Below are 27,832 nucleotides of genomic sequence, written 5' to 3' on the forward strand. Positions count from 1 at the left end.
TTTTCATAGTGGAAGTATTTTATAGTGGAAGTATTCATTCAACAGCTGTATTTAAGTACCTACTCTTTCGAGGCATTTAGATGGTAGAAAAATAAATCTCCTGTGGATGCATTCTGCCTTTGACAGCCTTTCAGCCTAACAAGGAATATAAAACCTGTGCAAGTTGTGGCTAAAAATGGACCAAATAGAGATGGAAGCCAATAAGAAGAGAATGCAGAAAATAATAATAGGGATAGAAGTTCAGAAATAGGAATAGAGAAAGCAAAACACTGGGACTATATTAAAAATACATGTATGAGGTCAGTGCAAGAGAGAACAGAGCAGGGAGAAATCGCTAATCACAGGCCCACAACTGGATGTTGTTCTTTCTGCTCCTACAATCGCTTACTACTGTGCTTGTCATGAGGACAGGCTCTGGTACTCTTACTTGGATGACAGAAGGCAGGCTGATGGAGCTAGCTGGTCAAAAGAGAAGGTGGCTGGTGAATGGACAGACTCAGATTTTAGAACCAGTTCAACTAGTGTTTGATTCTCAGTCTGTTACTTAATAATTATGTGAGTTTAGGCAAGTTGCTTAATCTTCCTGAACCTCACTTTCCAAAACGGTAAGATGGGATCAATAATTCTTGTTTCCTGACATGTAGTTAACATTCCTCTTCCTACTTTAGTGTTCTTTGCTTGTTGCTTACTGAAGTTGAGACACTGCTTAGTGGAGAATGGGTTGTTTTTAGAGTCAGAGACAGAGTTAGATCTGGATTCACATTCCACTGTTACTCCTTAATGTATAAATTTAGGAAAGTTATTTAATTTCTCTATAAAATAAAGATACCTTACAATTTTGTTATAAAGATTGAATCAAACAAAGTGATGAATTAGTGGTTTTCTACTTTTTAAAGACCATCTTCGATACATACATTTATGGAAGTTTCCTATATCTCACAGTTTCCTATATATCCTCATAAGCCAAGCAGATATTATTGATCTCGGCTTTTTTGAGTGTGTTACCAAAAATACAGTTTTACTGAATAACAGTGATAGTAATAACTTAGACTTGCACACTTACTGTCTGCCAGACTCTGAGCTAAGAATTTATATGTATTATTTCATATAACTTTAACAACAACCCTAAAATGGAGATACTAGTATTATAATTTATATTTTATAGATAGGAAATCTCATGCTTAAAAAATTAAGTAGCTTGCTCCAGGTGATGCAACTAAGTGCTGACATTGGGATTTGAACCCACAAAATCTGCCTTTGCTCTCCTAGGCGCCATACTGTATGTCTTCATGTGATTCTGATACACTTCCCCAGTGGCAGCTGCCCCACTCCCTCCCTGTTGCTATAAAAGCATCTAGCACAGTGCCGAGTGCCCAGTGGGCACTTAACAAATATATGCTCTTTCTCCTTTGCAGCTCATCTCACAGATGTTGGAGCTAAGGCCTGATGATAACAGCCATAGGAGATGTGCTGCTTGCTAGAGCAGATCAGGAAAGAAATCTCTGTCAATGAAAATTTTCTACATCCATTCCTTTTCGTACTGAGCAATAATTGATTCACATTTCCAGGATAATACAATTTTAATATTGCCTGGAAGTTTACTGTACTACAGTTTGGCCTATATGCCATATATATGCTACATAGAATTCAGACGATTATAAGGTATGATTTTAGTCATGAAACCATCCCCTTTATATCCTCCCCACACTTATGTATTTTTAGTGACACAAATCACCACCTGACATATGTTTGTGAGTTTCTTTTCCGGGCCCCCTTCACTAGTCTGTATGCTACAGGAGAGGAGGGAATTCATGTTCAGTTCCCTGTTTTATCTCCAGTGCCTAAAACAATATGTAACAGTGATCAGTACATATTTGTTTCACATATGAATGAATAAAATGTTTGTGAAAATTATAGAAAACTTACATTTAAATATTATTTTTCTTTCTAGCTTGGATTAGAAAAACAAGAAAGACTCCACCTACCAGTAAGGTAAGAATACACAAGAAAAATATTCACGTATGTGTTCATAATGCTGTGTTTCTCAGTTGGGAGTTTGTACTCTCAGGAGTTATGTGAAACCTCAAAATAAATGTAATGCCATCTTCCGAAAGTGTTAATTTTACTCCACAGAAAATAATTTCAAACATTTTTATAATATAAATGCACAAATTATGGAGTATAACATAAAATTCATATAAAATTTTAAATGAAATAATAAAAATTTAAAACAAAATAAAGACACTTTTAAGAACGTTTGGACTTACAGCAGCCTGCAGCAATACATTTCCCCTGGTCCCTGGGAGTTCTCTGTTCTGATATGGATGCTTTGGTGGAAAAGTTTGAGAAACACTGAATCTCTTAGTCCTATCCAAATTATGCTCTGCATATTTTGCCCTTAATTTTATATAAAACTTTAAATTTTATAATTTTACATAAACTTAATGCCATCACGTATCTGAAGAAACTGTAAAATATATAATTTGCATGTAACATGTAACATTCAGTAATTAAGTAGTTGAATTGAGTTTCACTTAAAACTTTAGAAACATAGTTTTGATGGTATGCAGAATAAAAAGCATAGCAATGCTGTGGTATTTGTGTTTTTAAAACAGGTATTTCATAGCTTTTTATTTTAAAATAATGGCATAAAGTGTTATAAAATTATTTTATAGAAAATAAATAGATTTCACAAAAGGAAAGTTTTCACATTTATTACATGGTGCCTATGCCTTTTCTTCTGCTATTGAGGATTCCTCGTTTCCCTCCCCTATTTCCTCACTACTACAAACCTTGATGACATCATGTATGGGCTCTGATGTTTAGGACATGCATTTTGAGAAGTGAGATGCTCCAGGGCAGAATTTAGGATGACCCATAAAATTGGCGTACCGGTTTTAACTTGTTCCGTTGCTCTCAAACTAACCTACAAAGTTTGTCTGGCCGAAGTCTGAGTAAGCGCGTCTTTAAGCCCATTTCTAGCTTTGCATATTGTTTTCACCTTGGCCTTGTCCTACTCTTCTCAGACCCTTTTTTCTAATATCAGTGAACTTTTGAATAAAAGAGGGGAAAATTCAATATGATCCAAGAATCAGAAGCGTCCCCCATGGTTTACAGTCATTTCCAAAATATTCTTACCTTTTGTGGGCCCAGAAGAGTATAGTACCTTTGCAGTCCAAGTATATTTCTCTCTACCTGTCCATCATTTTTATCTTTCCTAACCTCCAGATTGCTCTCCCACACTGATGGCAGAGATTAGAACCAGAATTACATTGTTTTCCTGTCATTGTCTTCCCAAATTTCAGCCATTTAGTTCTTTGATTTCATCCACACCAGTGTCCCTACCTCAAAGGAACAACCACGTCCATAGCCACACCTTAGTTCTTACTATCACCAAACACCACTCTACCACTAAAATTTGTAAAACTCTTCAGTCCCAGATTCTAGACATACCATATTAAGGGAGGAAAAAAATAAGACATGTATACAGAAAACCGCATGAATTAAATATATTGCTTAATGGGTTATTATAAGGCAAATTCCACCCAGATCAAGAAATAGAACTTTCTAGCTACTCCAGAATCATTTGTCCCATCTCAATACAATCTCCTTTCTCCCCACAAAAGCAAGCCTGGACCTGACTTTTATAGTAATCATTTATTCACATGTTTAAACAATTTTTATCATCCAAATGTACATTAGATTTTAGACTTGTCCATTTTGTAAAAACTTTATATTAGTTTTAAATCACTTTCAGTTTGTGTTCTTCCTCCAACCCTTTTATTTCCTTACAAATTTACCTGTTGAAAAAGCCAGCCCAATTGACTTAAAGAGTTTGCCACAGTCTAGATTTTGCTGATCTTATGCTCTTTGTATAATTCAACATGTTCCCCTGTTCCTCTGTCTTTCTTCCAAATTGGCAGCTGGATCCAGAAGCTAGATATTCATGTTTGATCTGTGTGTCAAACTTGTGGTTGCCAAGGGGGCGGAGGGTGGGAAGGGATAGACGGGATTTCAAAATTGTAGAATAGATAAACAATATTATACTGTATTGCACAGGGAAATATACACAAGATCTTATGGTAGCTCACAGAGAAAAAAATGTGACAATGAATATATATATATGTTCATGTATAACTGAAAAATTGTGCTCTACACTGGAATTTGACACAACATTGTAAAATGATTATAAATCAATAAAAAATGTTTAAAAAAAAGAATATGAAAAATGTTTGCCAAGACTGCAGGAGAGGATTGTGTATGGTTGTCCCTCTTTTTGTGATCTTTGCAGTCACTCATGCTTAATGTTGAAGTCAGTTCATTGGAAACAACATCCCACTCTTGCATATCTGTTGAAACAAGTTTGTTCTCAAGATGCTACCAATAATTTGAGTTCTCTACTTTTTTTCAGACCTCTTAGTGAACTCCCACCCGCAAATAGACTTCTAGCCATATCACCTGTAGACTGTGGCTAAACGCCAGCCGGTAGCAATTAGAATACCATTTACAATAGCATCAGAAAGCATAAAATACGCTGACGTAAATTAAGCAAAATATATGCAAGACATGTAGACCTAAAACTATAAAATATTGGTGAGATAAATTGAAGAAGAGCTAAATTAATAGGGAGAAATACCTGTTTATAGATTGGAATATTCGGTATTGCTAAGATGTTAATTTTTCCAGACTGATCCACAGCAGTAATTCTTACACTTTATCATGCATCAGTTACTGGGAAAGCTTGTTAAAATACACATTGCAGGACCTTATCCCTGGAGTTTTTGATTCATGAGGTCTGGGTAAGGTCTGAATATTTGCATTTATAACAGGTTCCCTGGTGATGCAGATGCTACTGGGCCAGAGCCCATACTTTATGAACCACTGATCTATAGACTCAATCAAATAAAAATCCAGTTAAAATCCCATTAGACTTGTTTTGGTAGAAATCAACATGCTGACTCTAAAATATATATGGAAATGCAAAGGACCTAGCACAGCTGAAAGCAATCATGGAAAAGGAGACAACTATTAGAGGACTTAACACTGCCTGGCTTTAGGACTTACTCTAGAACTATAGTAATTAAGATAGTGTGGTACTGGCATATAAACAAATAAATGAAAAAGAATAGAGAATTTAGAAATAGACATTATACAGCCAATTGGTTTTTGACAATAGCACCAAAGGAACACAATTAGGAATGGAAAGTATAACAATGATGCTAGAATAACTTAATATCCATATGGAAAAAGATGAACCTTCATCCCTACCTCACATTATATACAAATGTTCATTAGAGATGGATCATAGATTAAACACAAAAACTAAAACTATAATGCTTCAAGAAGAAAACAGAATATCTTCACAACTTTGGAGTAGACAGGAGACAGAAAGTACTATCCATAAAGAAGAAACATTGGTACATTGAAGCAAATCAAAATTAAAAACTAATGTTCATCAAAAGAGACTATTAGGAGGGAGGATATAGCTCAATTGGCAGGGTGCATGCTTAGCATGCATCGAGGTCCTGGGTTCGATCCCCGGTAACTCCATCAAGTAAATAAGTAAATCTAATTTTACCTCCCTTTAAATAAATAGATAGATAGATAAATAGATAGATAGATTGATAGATAGGCAAACAAATAAATAAATAGTAAAATGACTATAACTCAATAAAAAATGTTTAAAAAAAGAGAATATTAGGAAAGCAATAGACTAGGAGAAAATAATCACAGTACATGAATCTGACAAAAGTTCTTTTATCCAGACTATATAAGGAACACTGCAACTCGATGATCAAAGACAAAACTAATAAAATTGGGTAAAAATCTTGAATAGACTTTAATAAGACACAAGAATAGCCACTAAGCCTGTGAAAGGATAGTTAACATCACTAGTCAAACCACAATGGAATACCACCACACGTCTATGAAAATGGCTAAAATTTAGAAGATTGACAATAACCATAACTAGAGCAACCATAACCCTACATACATAACCACTCAGTGCTGATTGGCGTGAAAATGATACAACCATGTTCAAAAACTGACAGTTTGTTATAAAGTCAAACACACCTATCCTGTAACTCAACAGTTTCTCTCCTGGCCACCTTGAAGGCTGACGGAATCAATTTTTAGCACACTTCTTGGGAAGCTCTGGTCAAAAAAAGGTCTAATTCCTTGGAATACCATGCAAAGCTTCCCAGTTTATGCCCAGCCCAACTTTCTAGCTTTCCTCCTTATATTTGTCATACCTACCCTACTCTCCAAGGAACTCCTTGTTGTTTCTCAGGTTTAATGTCTTCTCTCTCTCCCATAAGCTGGGCACTTCTGCTTATGCTTAATTCCATTTAAAAAGCCTTTTAAAAAAATTCTTTGATGCTTTCCTCAACTTTTTCCCCAACTTCTTAACTCACGGGGTGAATCACTCCTTTTTTGTTATAGCTATACTACCTTGTGCACCTGTATAACCCTTTGAGTTTAGTGTTATAATAATTACTTGTTTTATTTGTCCATGTTTCTGACTATATTGTGAGCTATATGGCCCAGGAATTATGTCTTACTTATTTATATGTCATAAGCATCTAACACAGAGCCTGATTCATTATTAGATAGGCCTTTAATGGCAGACTTGAAAATCTCAATGCCATGTAAGTCTATCACACAGTTTGTATGACAGAGTTTGAATTTTCCAACAACCAGCTACAAAATAACCCTGTGAAACAACATATTTTGAAGTTGAGCATTGCCTGTATATTTTTCAGGGAAATGCACATTTTACTGCAGTTTGCCAGTATAGTTCAGCACCTGTTATCAATTCAGCACAAGTTGAATTAACATTTCACAAAACTGAGGTAGACTTTTCTTAGTCTTGACTCCATTCCATTAGAAGTCACATATAGCGAGTATTTTGAAATACTGCTTCTCCTTTCATACTGACAATATAATAGGAAAAAATAAAATTTTCTGTTTGAAAAAGTGAATGAATTTATTGCCAAATATTAATAAAATATATGACTCAGCAATAGGTTTACAAACTATAGAAGAAAGCAATAATAATTAGAGCCCATTCACTTCATTTTTAATATATATGTTTCATGAAAGAGAAAGAGGAAATTCTCAAAACTAGTAGAAAATGGAGATGGTGATTCTGTAGTCTAAGGAAAGGCTCGGCAGGTAGGTAGGACCGTACTTTAGAGAACCTTGATTACTTGACCATGTTCTCAGATCTGGGCTGGAGTCTCCAAAGATTCATTTTTGTCCGTGTCCAAGGTGATTTGGCTCTAAAAGATACCACAGTGACTAAAACACAAGAGAATTTAAAAGGGATGCCAGAATTCTAGTCTATTAATTTACAGTAGGAAGTTGAATTGACACACAGGAAAAACAATAAGCTATCTGGTGAGTATGGCATTAGGATAAGGGAAGTTAAGTAGTAAAATAAATGTTTGATTACATCAGGCTTAAAAAATCACCTCTTGTGTACATCTGTCCAGGGATAGTCTGACCCACAGGAATGGAAATATTTAAATAGAATTGGCCATAATTCCCAATATCTGTCTTTATCCTAGGAGTAGCCTTATGATTTGGAATAGAAAAATTCCCACGAGCTTGTGAGGTTTTTGCTCCCATGGACAGTGTTTTTTATGGATTGCCAGCATTTGTTTTTATGATTCTCCTTTTTCCTTTGCTTCTCCTTTCTGATTGACATAATTACTTCTTTTGCTGTTACAAGAGTTATATTATGGTCAAATACTGCTGGCCCTGCAGCTCTTCTTTTGTTTTACTCTTTTCATATCTCTTCTCTGGCCTATAATGTGCTGATCTTGCAGTTTAACTTTCAGAGAGGAATTTTGTTTCTGAATTTCTGAGGCCCATTTCACTGTTGTCTCCAAATGACTGACATTTATTGAGTGAGTTCTCTGTGCCTAATATTATTGGTTCATTTTATAAGTTACAAAAGTGAAATGTCTTAAAATTGACATTTTGCACATATAATCCTGCTTTCCTACTGCCTTAATTGGGAAGTGTATGTTCTTGTGGAAAAATAGAGCCCTACCCCCAACCTCACAATATCACTTTTGGGAATATAGTGGAATTGGATAAGAAAATTGCAGCATGTTCATACACTGGGCTGTAACATCATTCATTAAAAATGAATGAACTGGAACTGCATGTATCAACATGGATAAATCTTAGAATCATAATACTGAGTAAAAAGAGCAAGGCTGCAGAAGATTTCATACAACACAATACCATTTATATAAAGTTTGAAAGCAGGGAAAGAAAAAATGGACTTTGAAGTAAAGTTAGTGAGTTAAACACGTGAGTTTACTTTCTCTTTTTGAGCCTAATGAAAATGACTTTTTAGAGGGATTTATTTTTAAAAGCATACACCTACAAGGTCAAGGAAAAATTGGAGAAGCAAAACCATCAATACTTTGGAAACTGGAAAGCACATGAGCAAGTAGTAACAGATTTATCAAAACTGTGAATTATGACTCCTAATCTGGCAGAGCAGAAAGCTTAGAAGGAACCCAGTTTAAACCACAGAACCCCAGAATGCTCAGTAATTGGCAGTGCTGGGAAACTCTGAAAGTTGAAAATCTATTTAAGAAGCAATTAGATGTAATCAAATAAATGTAGAAGAAATAATAAAGTTGAAAAATCACCATTTTTCAACTGTTATTTTGGTAATTGATCCAGGGAAAAATCATTAGTGGATACCGAAGCCACTGGATCAAGTTTAGTTGGGGAACAAGATATTTACAAGGTATCTCCCTACAGATTACTTGTTAATTATGAAGGGGAAGGAAAAACTACCATTATAGTGGACAAACAGCAATACTGTCTTAACTAGGTGGTCAAAGGTTTTACCAAGTAGAACAGACTTGACATAATGTATGCCTCTTTGTATGATGCACTGAGAATAAGACATCATTCATGTAATATTTCTTAAAATGCCCAACCTTAATCTAATCATGAGGAAGTAACCAGAAAACCTAAATTGGGACACATTTCATGAAACATCAGACCTGTCATGTCAGTGTAAGGAATGACAAGAAACACTGATCATCATGACAACTGATACATGATGCTGAACTGGGGGGACAGTGTTGGGATAATTCTTGAAGTTTGAACATGAACCAAATGTTAAATAGTTGCATTGTATCAATGTTAAGTCTCCTGAAGAACAAGAAAAGGACACTGTTAAATTCTCTTTGTGAAAGTCTAAAAACCAGGCAACTTTTCTGCTCAGTTGAAAACTGGAAGTTTATTCATGGGAAAGGAAAAACAGTACGGTCTGATTTACAGACAAATTTGAGGAAAGAGGTACTGTTCTGAAAACAGATTAAATAAACACATACACACGACAATATTAAGTTGAATTATAGATAAGTATGTGGCAAATAAACAAAATTCATTTATTATTGCAAAGAAAAATGAAAGTTGGGTAGGAAAAGGAAAAATAATCCTAGTCTACAAGTAACTCATTTGTTCGTAGTATTTACTCATACTAATATAAATATTGAATATTGCTCTACAACTATATTGAGAATATTAGCTCACAAGGAGGATGGGATAAATCCTCATTTTCAGTAATGAGAAGTTAATATACAAAGCTTGCAAATGAGAAGTAAGTGATAATATAAGAATGTTATGAAGGCGTTGAGGCAGAGTTGGCTTGATAGCTGTCAAACCCTTTGTGGCTCCCTGGTTTGGCCTGTACTGCAACCATAAGTATCAGCTTCTGGAGAGAGGGAAATACTGTTTTTCATAATAAGCCTTTTAGGATGATGTGAGCCTACAAACTATGTGAATATATAACTTTGATTTAAAGAAAAGAATTTGAAAGACACATACACAATGCTGTAGATGAGGGGCAGCAAAGTTTTTCTTTAGAGAACCAGGTAGTAAATATTTTGGCCATCGTGAGACAGTCTCTGTTGCAACTATTTAACTCTGCCATTGTAGTATAAAAGCCCTTATGGAGACAAGTAAACCAGTGAGTGTGGCTGTGCCCAGTATAACTTTATGTACAAAACAAGTGGCAGCAGAATGCTAGTTTGCCAACCCCTGCTGTTGATCAGTGGTTTTCAAATCAGAATACCTATATCCTGAGTACACAAAGACTTCCTATAGGATGTACAGGTATGGATAGCTTTAAAGCAATTAATTTCCATATTCTCTCTTTCCATATGTAGTCCCTCCTAAAAAAGATCTGCCTGAGAACTCCTTCTGGTCTGCCAGTTCTCCTTTCTGACTTCTTTCATAATCATCTGTCTTTCAAAAGAATAGCTTACTCCTTGTCCATCCTAAATCTTACTATGGTGCATTGCCTTGGGGTTTAAAAATCAGGGCACCAAACAAAGAGACTATTGGAGAGTCTCTCCTGAGGGAGAGTCCCTTGAGAGCAAAACAGATAAAGCTTCAATAAAAATTACTGAAAGGGGCTACAAATTATTTCATCCAGGTGACAGACTCATGGCAAGGCTCCATGCCTTATAGTTTCTGTCTACCTAGCTAGCTAGCTATCCATTTATCTATTCTTAAAATTAAAATTCGCAAGTGAGAAAATTGTCATGGGGACACATAACACATTTTTTGAATTCAAAAATTAAGTTAGACTTTTTCTGACAGAGAGTAAGTCAGATTTGGGTGATTGGATTTGACAATCAGGACTGGCTTTTCCAGTTAAGTTATATGGTTATATTTTCTGTAAATTGAATAAGCTAAACTGCAGCTCTAAGGCTTTGACAAAATGTATTTAAAGCATGTGTTTGTTATGCAATAACCTGGAAAATACATCCTTTGCTATTATTTAAGTGTCAACAGAAATATGCAAGGTGGTACATAGTTTTTAAAAGTCTTAGGAGATAACAATGTAAAAAAATTTCAAATCAGTGCTATTTTGTTTATGGATATATAAAGATGTAGTGAAAATGCATTTTAATGATAGTCAAGCAATTTTAAGTAGTTGTCACCTCTGAGGAAGGAGGGGAGAGCCGCAAGAACTTTATTGGTCATGTCTGTAGTATTTTCTTTCTTAGGTTGGTCATATCTGTAGTGTTTTATTTCTTAAGTTGGATGGTGGGTCATATCTGTAGTTTTACTCATATTTCAAGTGATGGTGGGCGCATGGTGTATACTATTAGCTGTATTTATTTATACACATGAACTATTTCCTTTAAAAAGAATACAATGAAATTTAAAAGAACATGTTCGTCCCTGATCGAAAAATTAGATATTCAGAATAAACTGAAAAATCAAATGCTTGGAATTCTAAAATACCAAAGGTACTTAAGGAATTACATAGTAATATGTGTAAGAAACAGTGTTTTAGTTTTTAGAATTCCTTTTTAAAGACTCAATGCTTTTATAGTTTTAATATTCAGTTACTTATCAAGTACCTAGTAGGTGCTCAATAGGCAATATAATTTCTTTGCAGACTTCTGTTGTACATACCAACTTGTCCTAGATAGCATAACTCTGTTAAGTTATGCTTAAATTCTGTTTTTAGTCTCATTTTTTTCCTCTGTGAAACTGAGTCTGATTCTTTAAGGTTGTAAGGAAAAAACATTCACATACTGCCTTTAGAAATTGGATCTTATTGCAAGTTTACACATGAGCATTACATCTTCAATGGTGCAGTCATTCTGGGAGTTTCCAAGATTGGAAAGAATATATCCTGAGCTTGATCAATGTACCATTCTTTATCTACCTACTAGCATTTCTACCTCCCCAAAGGAAAAGATGTGGTTGAATGGGTTTACCACCATCCACAGTGAAAGGTCCCTGTTAGGCCGAGTTTTATGCCAGTCATTTGACCTCCCTCATACCTAACTGATTTGTGCCTGCCTTTGACCAGACCAGGAAGCAGGCTTGTCTCCATTCAGGAGTGCTCGAAGCTCCAAAGTTTATACCTGCCAGTGTAATTATTAGGCACTTTTAGGACTCTCTTGCTTGGCCTGTATACTATGCCCTTACTTGATTTTTTCCTTTGTTTTATTAAAAAACTAACAAAAAATGTTGATAGCAATAATAAATTACCTCAAATCCTATGGCTGGCTGCATAACACTTAACTTTACAAGTTAATTTACCCATGTATACATTGTCACATAGTTGTAATTTTGATATCTTTATTATTTTGTATTCCAATGTTTTCATTTAACTATCATAATTAATGAATTTAAGAAGCACTTCAAACACAATAGTGTAACACTTAGAGATGCCTTTTTAATGTACTTTCTTTTATATTAACCTGTAGCTTTTTAAAAACTAAGAAAATATGATATTTGCCATGCTTCTCTAGAAGAATGTGCTAAGAAATGAAGGTGAATCATTTGAGTGTTTTGAGCTCCTCAGTCTGTACTCTTAACCATAAGCTAGTGAGCCTCTTGAAATACAGATATGTATTTATTAATTGTAGGAGAAATTTTTGTGCTAGTTTGTGTTGTAAATCTTTTTGGTTTTTAAAACACTGATTTTAGGTGAGTCTTACTAAAAAGTAGTATCTCAAATTTCAAGCATCCTGCATTTCTCAGTCTGAAAGGATTTCTTCTTTTTATACTTCTGTATAAAGCTGAGGTCTGTGTTTGGCCTTAGTTTATTCTTAGCACACTTTTTCTTCTATTTTGACCTTTGTGTGACTTTTAAAGCAGAATATAAAAGTTTTTTTAAAGTTGTATATAAATAAAATGCTATTATTTATTATTTTTAGATATACTTGCAATTAGGTTCTTCTGAGATTCATTGTAACCTCCTGGATGCATATTAAAAAGTGTACAAAATTAGTTCTGAATAGTTAACCTTTGAATCATACCATCAGTCACCAAGACAAGTCCCATTTTAGGTTTTAAAACTGGGCTTACATCCAGAGTGAAAAAGGTTAAAGGAGTTAAAATGAGATTAGGGTTGTTTTTTTAATTCACACTTTCTCTAAGTTGTCTCACCAAAACAATTTCTGGTGACTTTCTTCTTATTCATTGTTGTGATTTTCTTCACAGTCTAAATTTTAGAAGAATTAATTCCTACTGATCATTTTTATCAGATGTAATTTGATTTCTTTAAATGGGGGGAATAAAGTGTTTAGGAAAATTGTGTTGATTGTACTGGTGATATACCCTCCACGATACTAAGTCACAGTCGATTGCCTCTGATTTCATTATATCTTTAGGGATGCCAGATTTTATTCTCAGATATTTATTATGACAATGATAGAATTCTGTGCTCATTTGCTAAGTGTACATTGTTGCTATGGGAATAAGGAATTAAGCTTTTATATATTTTTTCTTATTTACATACGTTCATTGTGTTTCATGTGTTCAAATATACTCAGTTTCCTTCTCAAATATCCCATTCTGATGTCACTGTGATACATGTCTTTACCAGTATTCTAAAAGATGTGTAAATGGACATGTCATCTTGAGCAGAATTTTTCAATTTATGTGATACATTAGTGGGTGGTGAAATCAATTTAGTAGGTTATAAGTAGTTTTTCTTCTTAATGAAGAAGAAAAAATGTGGAATAGAAAATAGCATACAAAACTTTACTAAGAGTAAATATTGTTTTCTGCAATTCTTGTTTCAGATACACACATAAACATATGTTCTTATTTCAAGTTATGATGTAAATGTATTTCTTACTGTGATAGTTAATTTATATGTGTCCACTTGGCTAAGCCACAGTACCTGAATATTTGGTAAAACACTAGTCTAGATTTTACTGTGAAGACATTTTTTAGATGAGATTAAGATTTAAATCAGTAGACTTTGAGTAAAGCAAATTATCCTCCCTAATGTGAGTGGATCTCATCCAATCAGTTGAAGACCTTAAGAGAAAAAAAGACTGACATCCTCTGAGAAAGAGGAGTTTCTGCCTGTAGACTGCTTTTGGACTTGAGCTTCAATATCAGTTCTTCTCTCGGTCTCCAGCCTCCCAGCCTATCATGAAGATTTGAACTTACTAGCCTCCACAGTTATGTGAGCCAGTTCCTTAAAAATCAGTCAGTCAGTCTCCACCACCACCACCCCCACACACATCTTAACTAGTTCTGTTGCTTTGGAGAACTCTAATACACTCACTAAAGGTCATAGTCCAAAAAGTTGAAAATTATTAATCTTGAAAGTAGTTTTTTTTTTCACCTAGTGAACTGGTATATATAAGGTGCTTAGCCAATGCCTAGCTCAAAATAAGCATTAAATAAGTGATATCTGCTATTTTGTTATTTCTACTTATTATTTAATGTCCATAAAAATCTTTCTTTGATGTGAAGTTGTACAGAAATAATTCTAAGCTCTACACTCATTTAAACTATCTTTTTTAAAAGATTAATCTACATTTGAGAGTCATACTGTGGTATTTTGAATGTTTGCTTTGCAGAAATTATTGTCAAATTTTCTGCTTTTTTTTTTTTTTTTTTTTTTTGTCTCCCCACTTGTATGACCTAAGAGCTGCCTCTGGTAAATCAACTATACTTCAGTTTTTAATAAGAAAGAGCTGCCTCTGCTTTTTCTACCATAATATTCAGAACAATTTATAATATTTGAACTTTGAAAAGAATATTTTCCTGTAGTTCAAAATGTTTTTAAATTCTCGATCCCAGTGGGAATCGGGACAGGCATATAAGAACATTGTATCAGACACCTCTTGAACCCTCCCTCCCATCCTCTTGTTTTACCTTTTTCTCCAGCCAAGCTGCAGCTACCAACTCTCATAGTGTAACCTCACTACAACTCTGCTGAGCAGTTTTAGCTTTCCCCTTTGACACTGTGGCATGAGATGCTTGTGAGGAACCAACCTAGAAATGTGAGACATGACACACCAGGTAACCCTTGACCCATGGGAGATAGGAGCTAATGGATAAATGTTCCTTTTCTGTCCCTTGGCAGACAGTTCAAGCACTTTCAAACAGTTCATACACATTCAACATGACTCCTCAGAAGACTCCAGCAGGGATCAGGTCCCAGGACCTAAAGCGCTGATCAGTTTCAAAGCGCACCTTCGTTTTGACTTTCCTCTCCTGTTTCACTCTCCCCAGTACCTTGCTTCTCTTCCCTGGGATCACTTGTTCGATACCTGTTTTATCAAAATGGAAATTGTCTTTAGCAGACAAAATTGAGCCCGGAATTCAAATGGTCAGTACCAAGTAATAAAATTTAATAGACCAACTCAGTTTGTAACATGAGTGCACATTGTTGTGCTGGAACAAAATGATATGTTCCTTAGAAATATTACAGGGAGGGGATGGTGTATCCCATGTACTTGAAAATTCTGTGACCATAATCATTTCAGGGGGACTTAAATTCCGAGTTGTCATTGAACACTTGCCTAGGTACCTGAGGAATACTGAGATTAATTTTTCAGGAACAGCTTGTCTTGACCTGCAAGCATACCTGAAGCTTAGCTCATGCAGAAGTCCTTGTGATTTTTTTCCCCCAAAGTCCTGATTGTACTTCACAAGTTTGATAATAAAGTGGTCTTCTTGCTACTGTCTGTCAGGAATTAGAAGTAAACATCTCTTCATCTGAAACATTGCTAACAAACTGGTCCTCTGCAGAGGGATGCCTTATATCATTTGAAGTCTTGATGATTTCAGAAACTTAGCTGAAGGAAATTATTTCTAAAGAAGATCTAGGTTAGAACTTCCCAGCTGTTGAGCCAGAGCTGTATGAGAGATGTGCCCATGATACTGGTGCTCTTCATTCTCCAGTGGCCATTTGCTTCCTGTTGCAAAAAAAGTTAGGAAGAACTATCTAAGGCATGACTGTCCAATAAAAATATAATTATAGCCACAAATGTAATTTAAAAATTTTAGGAGCCACATTAGAAAAAGTAAAAAGAAAAGGGTGAAATTAATTTTAATAATAGATTTTATTTAACCCAATATATCAAAATATTATCATTTCAGTATATAATCAATATAGAAAATATGAATATTTTATATTTTTAATACTAATCTTTGAAATCCAGTGTTTATTTTACATTTACAGTGATATCTTAATTCAGACTAGTCATATTTCAAGTTGTCAGCAGCCATATGTGGCCAGTGACCACCCCTGAACAATGCAGATCTGGGGGATATACTGGCTACCTACTTGTATCACACAAGTTCATCAAAATTATAGCTCCTCCATCATTAAATTCTAGCTTTTATGTTTTGGGCCTTTGATTGTAAGTGAAAAGGCTAGAAGACAGTCACTGGCATCAGTTTGAAAGCTATTACTGAAGATGTCAGTTATTTTGCTCTTTATCTCTTATTTAAGGATTCTAGAAAATGAAGTCTTCACAGAAGTCTCTATCAGAGAAAGTTTTTTCTCTCAAAGAATGAATATGTTTCCTCTTTAAATCACAGTGATTATACTAATTAACACTTAGGAATTATCAGATATTTTTCCTCCTTTTCTCCATGGTTTTACTCTTTTAACAACTTTATTTTACTTTCATACACACGTGTGTGTGCTCACATGTGGATGTGTATGTAAGGCACCTCCAATCCTTAAAAAATCAGAATCCCTAGATTTATTGATCAAATAAGTATATTCTGAATAGGGAGAGAGATGTTTGAGCTCATTCAGTTAAATGTTCTAATCTGTGGTACTTGTCAGATGTGCAGATTTCAGCACTAGAGTGGTATAATTGCAGAAGACTTAACTTACCAATGTTAGTAGGGAGCTACAGAGCATGTAGATTACTCAGAGAAGAAAGGCATGAGGCATTTCTTTGTCTAATTGGTGGGAGGGATAGGTATAGGTATAGATATAATTAGGAGACTTATTTATATCAAAGAGTTGGCTTATGCTATTGTGAGAGTTGGCAAGTCAGAAATTTGTAGGGCAGGCTGGAAGGTTGAACGTTCTCAGGTAAGAGCTAACCTTGCAGTCTTAAGACAGAATTTCTCCTTCCTCAAGAAACTCTCAGTTTTGCTCTTAGGACTTTCAACTGAATGGTTGAGGCCTATCCAAATTATGAAGGAAATCTCCTTTATGTGGAGTCAGCTGATCACAGATGTTGACTGCATCTACAAAATACCTTCAGGCTACATCTAGGTTAATGTTTAATCTAGGAGCTGGATATTATGGCCTTGCCAAGTTGACACATAAAACTAACCATCATAGATAATAATTAGTTTTTGTATTTTGATAAATATAAATTTGTTTTTTAGTTATATATTTTGCTTAAAAATCCAGTAGGTTTTGAAGGCTCAGGAATTATGATCTTCAAATTCCTGGCCAGGAGGGTATGAGTGTGACCCAGTGAAAAAAATTCTATTCACAAGAATATGATTAATCTTTAGATACTCATTTGGGCCATGATAATTTGAGTCAATCTTTTATTCTATTTTTTTCTAGTTACTAGCATATTTTATAATTTGGAATTTTTTAAAAACAAGAAGCAATAATTAGCACATTAATTGGTGTTTTATTTGTACTTCTGTTTTGCAAGACAATTATTTCTTAGCTTAGGTAAGATTCTAGGTCTTTAATATAAATATCAACATGAGAAAAATTTGCAGGAATTCACATTCTTATTGGGAAATGAAAGACTTATAAATTTTCAAATATTTGTAAAATTTAGGTATATTATCTTTTATTGATAAATGCTGCTGGTTAATTAACCCTTGGAGACCTTAGTTCAAACAAGTTCTCACAATTAGCAATGAAGGTATACACATGAATTTAGTTGGTCAGTTGGCTTAGCCTATTTGCCAGTTAATGTCATGTTCATACACTTTGCCTTTATAAAGACATTGGATGAGAATGAATTTTAAAAAGAAGAAAATTATAAAATTTACCATGTGCTCTTGACTGTTATTTTTTTAAGTAAAAGCATCTGTGTATGTAGAAAAAAGACTGGAAGGAAACATAAATGCAAAATGATAATGGTTATTTGGGTGGTGAGTTGATTTTATTGTCTACTTTATGCTTTTATGTGTTTTCCGAATTTGCTACATAAAGGAAACATTTCCCTTTAGTCCAAAAAGTATTTCACTTTTTTAACAGGAAATTAAGAATACCAGCTCAATGATTTCTTCTTCCCACTTCCAAGTGATCTGACAGGTGGTGCCAAAGGACTCGATGAGGAAGAGCCTACCATGATACCCACCTCTGAGTGTTGGGACTATGCCTTGAATCTCTTAATTTAATACAAGTCTTTCATGCATTGTTAATTTGCCTAAAATCTTGAAGCTATTTTATTTGTAGCCTTAGGGAAACAAATGTTCTTTGTTAACCACCACAAAAGTCATTTCAGTTCAACAAATATTTATAAAGTGCTACCGTGTTATGTTTATTAGGTAATTAACACTATTTCCTGTGTAAATTTAATAAGACTGTTAATATAAATTAACTTTTACTCTTTATTTCATTATCATTTTACATACTTCTTCTGTACTGCATTTTTGAATGGGTATTGTTTCCTGTTTTTGGAAATTTTTATTCAAATTCCAAATTGTGGAAGAATTTCTGTTTTGGACATATTACTCATGATGATTCTTAACTTTTATTTTTATATCTTATACATCTTTCATCTTAAAATTTATCCTAATAGTAACTAATACTCCCCATCTTTGATCTAGACTGTCTAGCCTATCTGATATAGACTGTCTACTACTCCAGTACAGTAGGCACTAGCCACGTAAGGCTATTACAATTTGAATTAATTAAAATTAAATAAAATTTAAAATTTAGTTCCTTAGTCATAACTACCACATTTGAAATGCTCAGTAGCCATATATGGCTAGTGGCCACCACATTGCACAGATTAGAACATTTCTATCATCATAGAGTGTTCTTTCGGATTGAGCTGCTTTTGCCTCATGGCATTCCAGAATGTGTCTACCTTGTTTCTGTATTTCTGTCTTTATTTTCCCTTTCACACTATCAAAATTTTGAGTCTAAACTTAAGAGCCTCACGTGTTAAAATCTAGATATTCTCTATCATGTTTTATCAAGACAAAGAAAACTTGAAGTTATGCTTCCATTAGCTGGAAGAATATAGTGGTTTCTTCTGGGGGGAGAACTAGATAGCTGGGCATGTACCGGGAAAATAATAGTTTTTAATTCTAAATCTTTATGAATCATTCAAATTTTATGCTGGGACTATTATTTCTTATTTAAAGAATAATTTTTTCTAGCCCATTAGATTCAAGACCCACATCAATAATTTTGCTTTAATATTTAACTAGAGAGTAAGTACTTCTATGTCTAATAGATGGTCCCACAAAGAATTTTAAAATAGAATAAAATTTATATTTTAAAATACCCTTATTGGCAAAGCAGTTTTAATTAAAGAACTTCAGATTCTCAGATCTTCAGATTAAAGTAATTAGACCCCTTTCCAAAAATGGAACACAAGCTTGCTACACAGGGCTAACCAAGGTGGTGACATAGGAGGTTCCAACTCTCCTCCACCCACGGACACATTAAATATACAGCTACACATGGAACAGTTACTTCTGAAAGAAAGCTGTAAGCTAGATGAGCAGCCCCTACACAAAGGAGGGAATGAAAAATTACCCACATTGAAACAGTCTTACCTTACACACCATTGCCATAAACCCCACCCCTGTCACAGTGTCATACAATGGGGAAGAAACTCCCCTAAGGAAACTCCCCTTTGCTTCTCCCTGAGGAACAAAGGACTTGGATATCACATTTAGCACCCAACTTTTAAGATTCCCACCTAAGAGGTGGGCCCCCAAAACACATAGCTCTTAAAGCTGATGAGACTTGCATCCATGAGACCCACAAAACTATAACAAACAATGAAACAGTTGTTAATGGGAGGGCGTATTCACCACAGCTGTGCTCCTAGGATTCAGTGTAGAGGGAGAAAGCAAAAACACCCATCTTCCCAGTCTTCACCTGGAAGGGGTCTATTTGCGTACTTTGGAAGCTGCTGCCTATGGATTCAGCTTCCAATCAGCCTACATCTAGGTGTTCAAAACAATTCTCCCTTTTGGGACATTGACAAGTTTTGACACACCCTCAACTGTTGGGAGCCACTAAGATAAAAAATGTGGCTTGGACAATCACAAATGTTTGAGAGACAGTCTGGAGTTCAGGCTGGGCTGATTGATGAGGTTCATCTCCTACTTGAGACCACTATGTGAAAACTGGGAGAGGGCTGTTTTATCTAATAAGCAAAAAACAACACAGAGAGTCAAGGAAAATGAAAACAGAGGAATAACAGTCATAAAGATGCTCACCAAGGTCAGGAGAGCAAGTGCATGAACAAAGTGAGAATTTCAGAAACACAGAAAATGTAAACAGATATCAAACAGAAATCATAAAATGAGAGAATACAATAATTGAACTGAATAATTCAATAGAGAGGTTCTACAGCAGACCAAATCAAGCAGAAGAAAGGATCAGTGAACTTGAAGACAGGGCAGTAGAATTCATTCAGTCAGAGAGGCAATAAGGAAGAAAAATGAAAAAGAATGAGAGTTTAAAAGATTTACCAGACACCATCATGAAGACCAGTACACACATTATAGGGATACCAGAAGGAGAAGAGAGAAAAGTTCAGAAAGCTTATTTAAAGAAATCATGACTGAAAACTTTTCTAACCTGGGGAAAGAAACAGTCCAGATCCAGGAAGCACAGAGAGTTCCAAATAAGAGGAATCTAAAGAAATCCCATAGAGACACATTACAATTAAATTGTCAAAAGTTAAAGACAAGGAGAGAATCTTAAAAGCAACAATGGAAAAGCAACTTGTTGTATACAAGTTGTATACAAGGGAACTCCTATAAGACTATGAGCAGATATTTAAGCAGAAACTTTGAAAGCTAGAAGTGAGTGCCATGATATAATCAAAGAAAAAGTAAGAAAAAACTGCCAACCAAGAACTTTTTACCCAGCCAACTTGTCCTTCATAATTGAAGGAAAGGTAAAGAGTTTTCCTGACAAACAAAATCTAAAGGAGTTCATCAGCACAATATAGTCCTTAAAAAAAAAAGTTAAAGGGAGTTATTCAAGCTGATGTAGGGATATTAATTAATAGCAAGAAAACATGAAAATATAAAAGCACTGGTAAAAGTAAATGCATACTTAAAATCAGAATTCTCTAATGTTGTAATAGTAGTCAGTAAATAATTTATAACTCTAGTATGAAGATGAAAAGACCAAAGTATTAAAAATAACTATGCTTATAATAATTTGTGAATGGATACACAATGTAAAAATGTAATAAGTGAAATAAACCAGACAGGGACAAATTATTCATGGTATAACTTATATGTAAAAATCTTTTTTAAAAATGTTAAACTCATAGAAATAGAGAATAGTATGTTGGTTGCCAGTGGCTGGGAGATATAAGAAATAGTTAAAGGCTGGTTAAAAAAACATACTAACTTTCTTTTTTTTTAAATTGAAATATAGTTGATTTACAATGTTGTGTTAGTTTCAGGTGTACAGCAAACAAATTCAGTTACATATATTTTCAGATTCTTTCCATTATAGATTATTACAAGATATTGAATATAGTTCCCTGTGCTATACAGTAGGTCCTTGTTGTTTATTTTATATATAGTAATGTGTATTTGTTAATCCCAAACTCTCAATTTATCCCTCCCATCCCTCCCCTCTGGTAATCATAAATTTGTTTTTTATGTCTGTGAATCTATTTCTGTTTTGTAAATAAGTTCATTTGTATCATATTTTAGGTATCATATATAAGTGATATGATATTTGTCTTTCTCTGCCTGACTTACTTCACTTAGAATGATAATTTCTAGGTTCATTCATGTTGCTGCATATGGCATTATTTCATTCTTTATTTATGGCTGAGTAATATTCCATTGTATATATACATATATGTGCACATATACATATACATACCACATCTTCTTTATCCATTCATCTGTTGATGGACATTTAGGTTGCTTTCATGACTTGGCTATTGTAAATAGTGCTTCTGTGAACCCTGGGGTGCATGTATCTTTTCAAATTGGAGTTTTCTCCAGATATATGCTGAGGAGTGGGATTGCTGGATCTCATTTTAGTTTTTTAAGGAAACTCCATACTGTTCTCTGTAGTGGTTGCACCAATTTACATTCCCACCAACAGTGTAAAAGGGTTCCCTTTTCTCTACACCCTCTCAAGCATTTATTATTTGTAGGCTTTTTGATGAAGGACATTCTGACCTCTGTGAGGTGCTTACCTTATTGTAGTTTTGATTTGCATTTCTCTGATAATTAGCAGTATTCAGCATCTTTTCATGTGCTTGTTGGCTATCTGTATGTCTTCTTTGGAGAAATGTCAATTTATGTCTTCTGCCATTTTTTGATTGGGCTTTTTGTTTTGGGGTTTTGTTATTGTTGTTGTTTTGATATTGAGCTGTATTAATTGTTTGTTTATTTTGGAAATTAATCCCTTGTTGGTCACATCGTTTGAAAATATTTTCTCCCATTTGTAGGCTTTCTTTTCATTTTGTTTGTGGCTTTGCTGTGCAAAAGTTTTTGAGTTTGATTAGGTCCCATTTGTTTATTTTTGCTTTTGTTTCCATTACTCTAGGATATGGATCCAAAAAAAAAAATGCTGTGATTTATGTCAAAAGATGTTCTACCTATGTTTTCCTCTAGGAATTTTAGAGTATCTGATCTTAAATTTAGGTCTTTAATCCATTTTGAGTTTATTTTTTAATACGGTGTTAGAGAATGTTCTAATTTCATTCTTTTACACTTAGCCGTCCAGTTTTCCTAGCACCACTTATTGAAGAGACTGTCTTTTTCCACTGTGTATTATTGCCTCCTTTGTCATAGATTAATTGCCCATAAGTGTGTGGATTTATTTCTGGGCTTTCTATCCTACTCTATTAATCTATATGACTGTTTTTGTGCCAGTACCATACTGTTTTGATTACTGTAGCTATGCAGTATAGTCTGAAGTCAGGGAGCATAATTCCTCCAGCTTCATTCTTTCTCGAGATTGTTTTGGCTATTCAGATTTTTGTGTTTCCATACAAATTTTAAAATATTTTGTTTTAGTCCTGTGAAAAAATGCCATTAGTAGTTTAACAGAGGTTGTGTTGAATCTGTATATTGCCTTGGGTAGTACAGCCTTTTAACGGTATTGATTCTTCCAATCCTAGGACATGGTATATCTCTCCATATTCAGTTTCTTTCATCAGCATCTTATAGTTTTTGGAGTACAGGTCTTTTGCCTCCTTAGATAAGTTTATTCCTTGGTATTTTATTCTTTTTGATGCAATGGCAAATAAATGGGATTGTTTCCTTAATTTCTCTTTGTAATATTTCATTGTTAGTTTATAGAAATGCAACATATATCTAGTATATTAATTTTGTATCCCATAACTTTACTGAATTCATTGATGAGCTCTAGTAGTTTTCTGGTGGCATCTTTGGATTTTCTATATATAGTATTATATCATCTGCAAATAGTGACAGTTTTACTTCTTCCTTTCCAATTTGAATTCCCTTTATTTATTTTTCTTCTCTGATTTTTGTGGCTAGGACTTCCAAGACTCTGTTGAATATAAGTAGCAAGAGTGGACATCCTTGTCTTGTTCCTGATCTTAGAGGGAATGCTTTCAGCTTTTCACCACTGAGTATGATGTTAGCTGTGGGTTTGTCATATATGGCCTTTATTATGTTGAAGTATGTTCCTCTATGCCCACAATATGTACTAATTTTCATTTATAAGATGAATAAGCCCTGAGGTTCTAAAGTATAGCATAGTGACTATAGTTGATAACACTGTATTTTATAGTTGAAATATACTAACAGTGTAGAACATAAATGTTCTCAAAAAAAAGAAGAAAGTTAAATATTTGAGGTGATGGATTTGTTAATTAACCCAATGGGGGTGTCCTTTCACAATATATTGCATATCAAATCATTTTGTATACTTTAACTATGTTAGAGTTTTATTTTAAAATTATACCTCAATAAAGCTAAAAAATTTTTAACAAATGCAAAAAATCTAAATAACTAACAACAAAAAAAGTCAAATATTTAAAAAAAAAAAAAAACAGCTTGTTGCAGACCTTATAAACCTCCTAGAAGAAAACATAGGTAAAACATTCTGTGACATAAATCTTAGCAATGTTCTCATAGGGCAGTCTACCCAGGCAGTAGAAATAAAAGCAAAAATAAACAAATGGGACCTAATTAAGCTTATAAGCTTTTGCACTTATAAACAAAACAAAAAAACAACCTAGAGAATGGGAAAAATATTTGCAAATGATGCAATTGAAAAGGGCTTAATTTCTAGAATACACAAACAGCTTATACAACTTAATAACAAAAAAAAATACCCAATCCAAAAATGGGCAGAAGACCTAAACAAGCAATTCTCCAATGAAGACGTACAAATACCCAATAGGCACATGAAAAAAATATGCTTCAACATTCCTAATTATCAGAGGTATTCAAACCAAAACTACAATGAGGTATCACCTCACACCAATCCGAATGGCCATGATTCAAAAGTCCACAAACAATAAATGCTAGAAGGGTGTGGAGAAAAGGGAACCCTCCCACACTGTTAGTGGGAGTGTAGTTTGGTGCAGCCATTATGGAAAACAGTATAGAGATTCCTCAAAAGACTGAAAATAGACTTACCATATGATCCAGCAATCCCACTCCTGGGCATGCATCCAATGGGAACTCTAATTCGAAAAGACACCTGCACCCCAATGTTCATAGCAGCACTATTTACAGTAGCCAAGACATGGAAACAACTTAAATGCCCATCAACAGAGAATGGATAAAGAAGTTGTGTGGGGGGGTGTCAGACACACACACACACACAACACACACACAGAGGAATACTACTCAGCCATAAGAAAGAATAAAATAATGCCATTTGCTGCAACATGACTGGACCCTGGAGATTGTCATTCCTAGTGAAGTAAGCCAGAAAGAGAAAGAAAAATACCATATGATATCACTCATATATGGAATCTAAAAAAAAGACACAAATGAACTTACTTACAGAACAGAAGCAGACTCACAGACATAGAAAACAAACTTATGGTTACCAGGGGGGAAGGGAGTGGTAAGGGGTAAATTAGGAGTTTGAGATTTGCAGGTACTAACTACTATATATAAAATAAACACAAGTTTATACTGTATAGCACAGGGAACTATATTCAATATCTTGTAGTAACCTATAATGAAAAGAATATGAAAACAAATTTATGTGTGTGTGTGTGTGTATATATATATATATATATATATATGATTGAAACATTATGTTGTACACCAGAAATTGACATAACATTGTAAAATTGACTGTACTTCAGTACAAAAAAGACCTTGTTGCTAGTTGTGTATTAAATATAAGCTTATATATTTTAACATTTAGAAATGACTAGTTTTATTTATTATGGTCCAATTCTTCTGTTTTTGATCTTAGATAACCTTAAAGCCTGGCTACAATGATAATAAATAATCTACACATTATAAAATAGTATTACAGATCATTGCATTTTGTACTAAATGTGCCCCAAATTCTGTGCATCCAGTTATCATTAGCTTAGAAGTTTGATTATACTAAGAGCCAAAATACAGTAGTACTAAAAAAAAAAAACTCTGTGTCTGATGGGAGATGTAGAAGTGCTTTTTACTTAAAATAAATGCCACAAATTTAGATATTTGCTTAATTTAATTTCTTTTTTATTAATAAGAATGTTTTTTTATTTGTGTTTAAATACTTTTATTGGGTTAAAAATCACTTTTCATCCTTAGTGTATGAAGTTCTTGATATGCAGTAATGAAGTTAAATGTTTTCTGAATTGCACAGTTGGATATAAGGTGAAATGTTAAATAAGAAAATCAAGTTTTTTGTCCTGTCCTCTTTCACACTATTTCTAGCTTTTCTATAATTATTTGTTTTGACAGTTTCTCTTCTTAAGACAAGGGAAAGGTATAATTTAGTGAGGACTAATAAGCATAAGGGTTCAGTCATTGTCTCCTTTACAAGTCAGTCTAATTGCATTTTCTCTGGTCACCAAGTTATGTGACAGTTTATCATAAAAACATTTCATTTCATATGTGTTTGTTGAAAATAACTTTACTAAGATTTTCTAGTTGAATGACTTCCAAATTTTTATTACCAGATGAATATTTTTACCAAGAAATTTACATTGCATAATAATTTAAATGTAATTATAAAATGTCATGGCATATTACCACACTAGAGTAATACTTGTTAACAAAATTCATTTGTGTATTGGAAAAATATTTGCATGTAATAAGTCTAATGATATATTCAGTGAAGGTTATTATATTACATAGATTCACAAAACATCACAGTTGCCTCAATTTAAGAAGCAAAAGTAAAGATAATCCTAGAATGTAAATACTATTAACCTACACTATGAAAATAGAACTCAGCTGTTGTTCAATTTAAATTTTTATTGGACTTTTGAATCCTTATTTACAGGTATTCTTGAGAAAAATTCCCAGATAGGAGCATTACTAGGCTCTTGCCACAGTTAAACGATGTCTTTGTCTAAAAGGAAAGAGACATTCTTAAGAATTATAATAAAAAATATCATCCTATCTGAGTAAGAGAGAGTTTTATTGCCAGAATGAAAAGGAGGGTCCAACTCTAATCTCTTCCATGTGAACTCTTTTATCTAGCAAGTGGCAAAACATCCTATCCTAGCATTGTTTGTGTCCTTATCAACTGCTACTATTCAAAGAATTGACTCTCACTGTTGCCCAGTCCTTGTGCCTAAATACCAGAAAGAAACTAAGTTACAAGTTCCTAACTTTTTGGGTGCTTTGGCATCAGAACACTTCTCCTTTTTATCCTAAGTTAGTAATATAGCATGTATTCATTTTTGAAAGTGAACTAATGATGGATTTTGAAACCATCAAAAATCCTTGAGATACAGGATGTGGATGCATCCTTGAGTGTCATAAAAACAATACTGCAAGTCCTTGAACCAGAATTTCCTCAAAGATCATATACAACTTGCCTGACTTAGTGGCCACAATTGCCATATTATTACAGTGTTATAGAGATTGTATTCTAGTGGGAAAGACAGACACATAGCAAATACCAAAAAATGGACCATTACAAATTAAAAAGAGCTCTGAAGGAAAAAGCAAAGATTCTAAGAAAGAATAACAGGGACAGCTCTCTTTACATGAGATGCTTAGTGAAGCTGCTCCGTGGAGATGGTATTTAGGTGGAGACCTGAAGGATAAAAGGGAACAAGCAAGATGAAGAGGGAGTGACATGACATCTAAGCCAGATACCATAATGAAAAGACTGACAAATTTGACAGAATAAGAAATGTTTACTTTTTTACTTAAACAAAAATCTTAAACAAAATCAAAGGCAAACCAAAAAAAGACTGGAGGGTAGATTTTAAATAATTAGATAAGAACTTTTAACAATATATATTAACATATAAATATATGTGGAAAAACATGTGTTCTCTTTTACTGTAAGTACAGGTGTAAGTTGATGTTGACTCTTTAGAGATCAGTTTCCCAAATGCAGTTGGCCTTCCATCTCCATAGGATCAGATATGCTGTTGATTGAATCTGTATGTGTGAAAACCTCAGATATGGAAGGCCAGCTGTAAGAGCTGAATATCTACAGATTTTGGTGTCCAAAGGGGTCCAGAAGCCATTCCCCCACAGATACCAAGGGAAGGACTGTATATGGGAACCTTTTGATGTAGTTCTAGTCATGAGAAGGTATACTAAGGAATAATGGCAAATGTGTAAACATTTTAGACAAGAATGTTGTTTGTAGTGATGTAAAATATGAAGCATCCTAAACATCCAGTCTGTAGGGGATTGAGTGAATAAATTGTTACTTCTGTACAATGAAGGACTAGCTACT

The 27,832-nt window shown here is 34.1% G+C and overlaps 1 protein-coding gene across 1 annotated transcript in view; it reads left to right on the forward strand.

Annotated features, from left to right (window-relative positions):
• NDUFAF2 (NADH:ubiquinone oxidoreductase complex assembly factor 2) overlaps positions 1–27,832 on the forward strand; it is a 153,593-nt gene that overhangs the window by 108,125 nt on the left and 17,636 nt on the right. The window contains exon 3 of the mRNA XM_006188927.2: positions 1,952–1,992. Within this exon, the coding sequence (XP_006188989.2) occupies positions 1,952–1,992 (41 nt within the window). The remainder of the gene's footprint in view (positions 1–1,951; positions 1,993–27,832) is intronic.

This window comes from Camelus ferus, chromosome 3 (assembly GCF_009834535.1).
Source record: "Camelus ferus isolate YT-003-E chromosome 3, BCGSAC_Cfer_1.0, whole genome shotgun sequence".
NCBI classification, from domain to species: Eukaryota; Metazoa; Chordata; class Mammalia; order Artiodactyla; family Camelidae; genus Camelus; species Camelus ferus.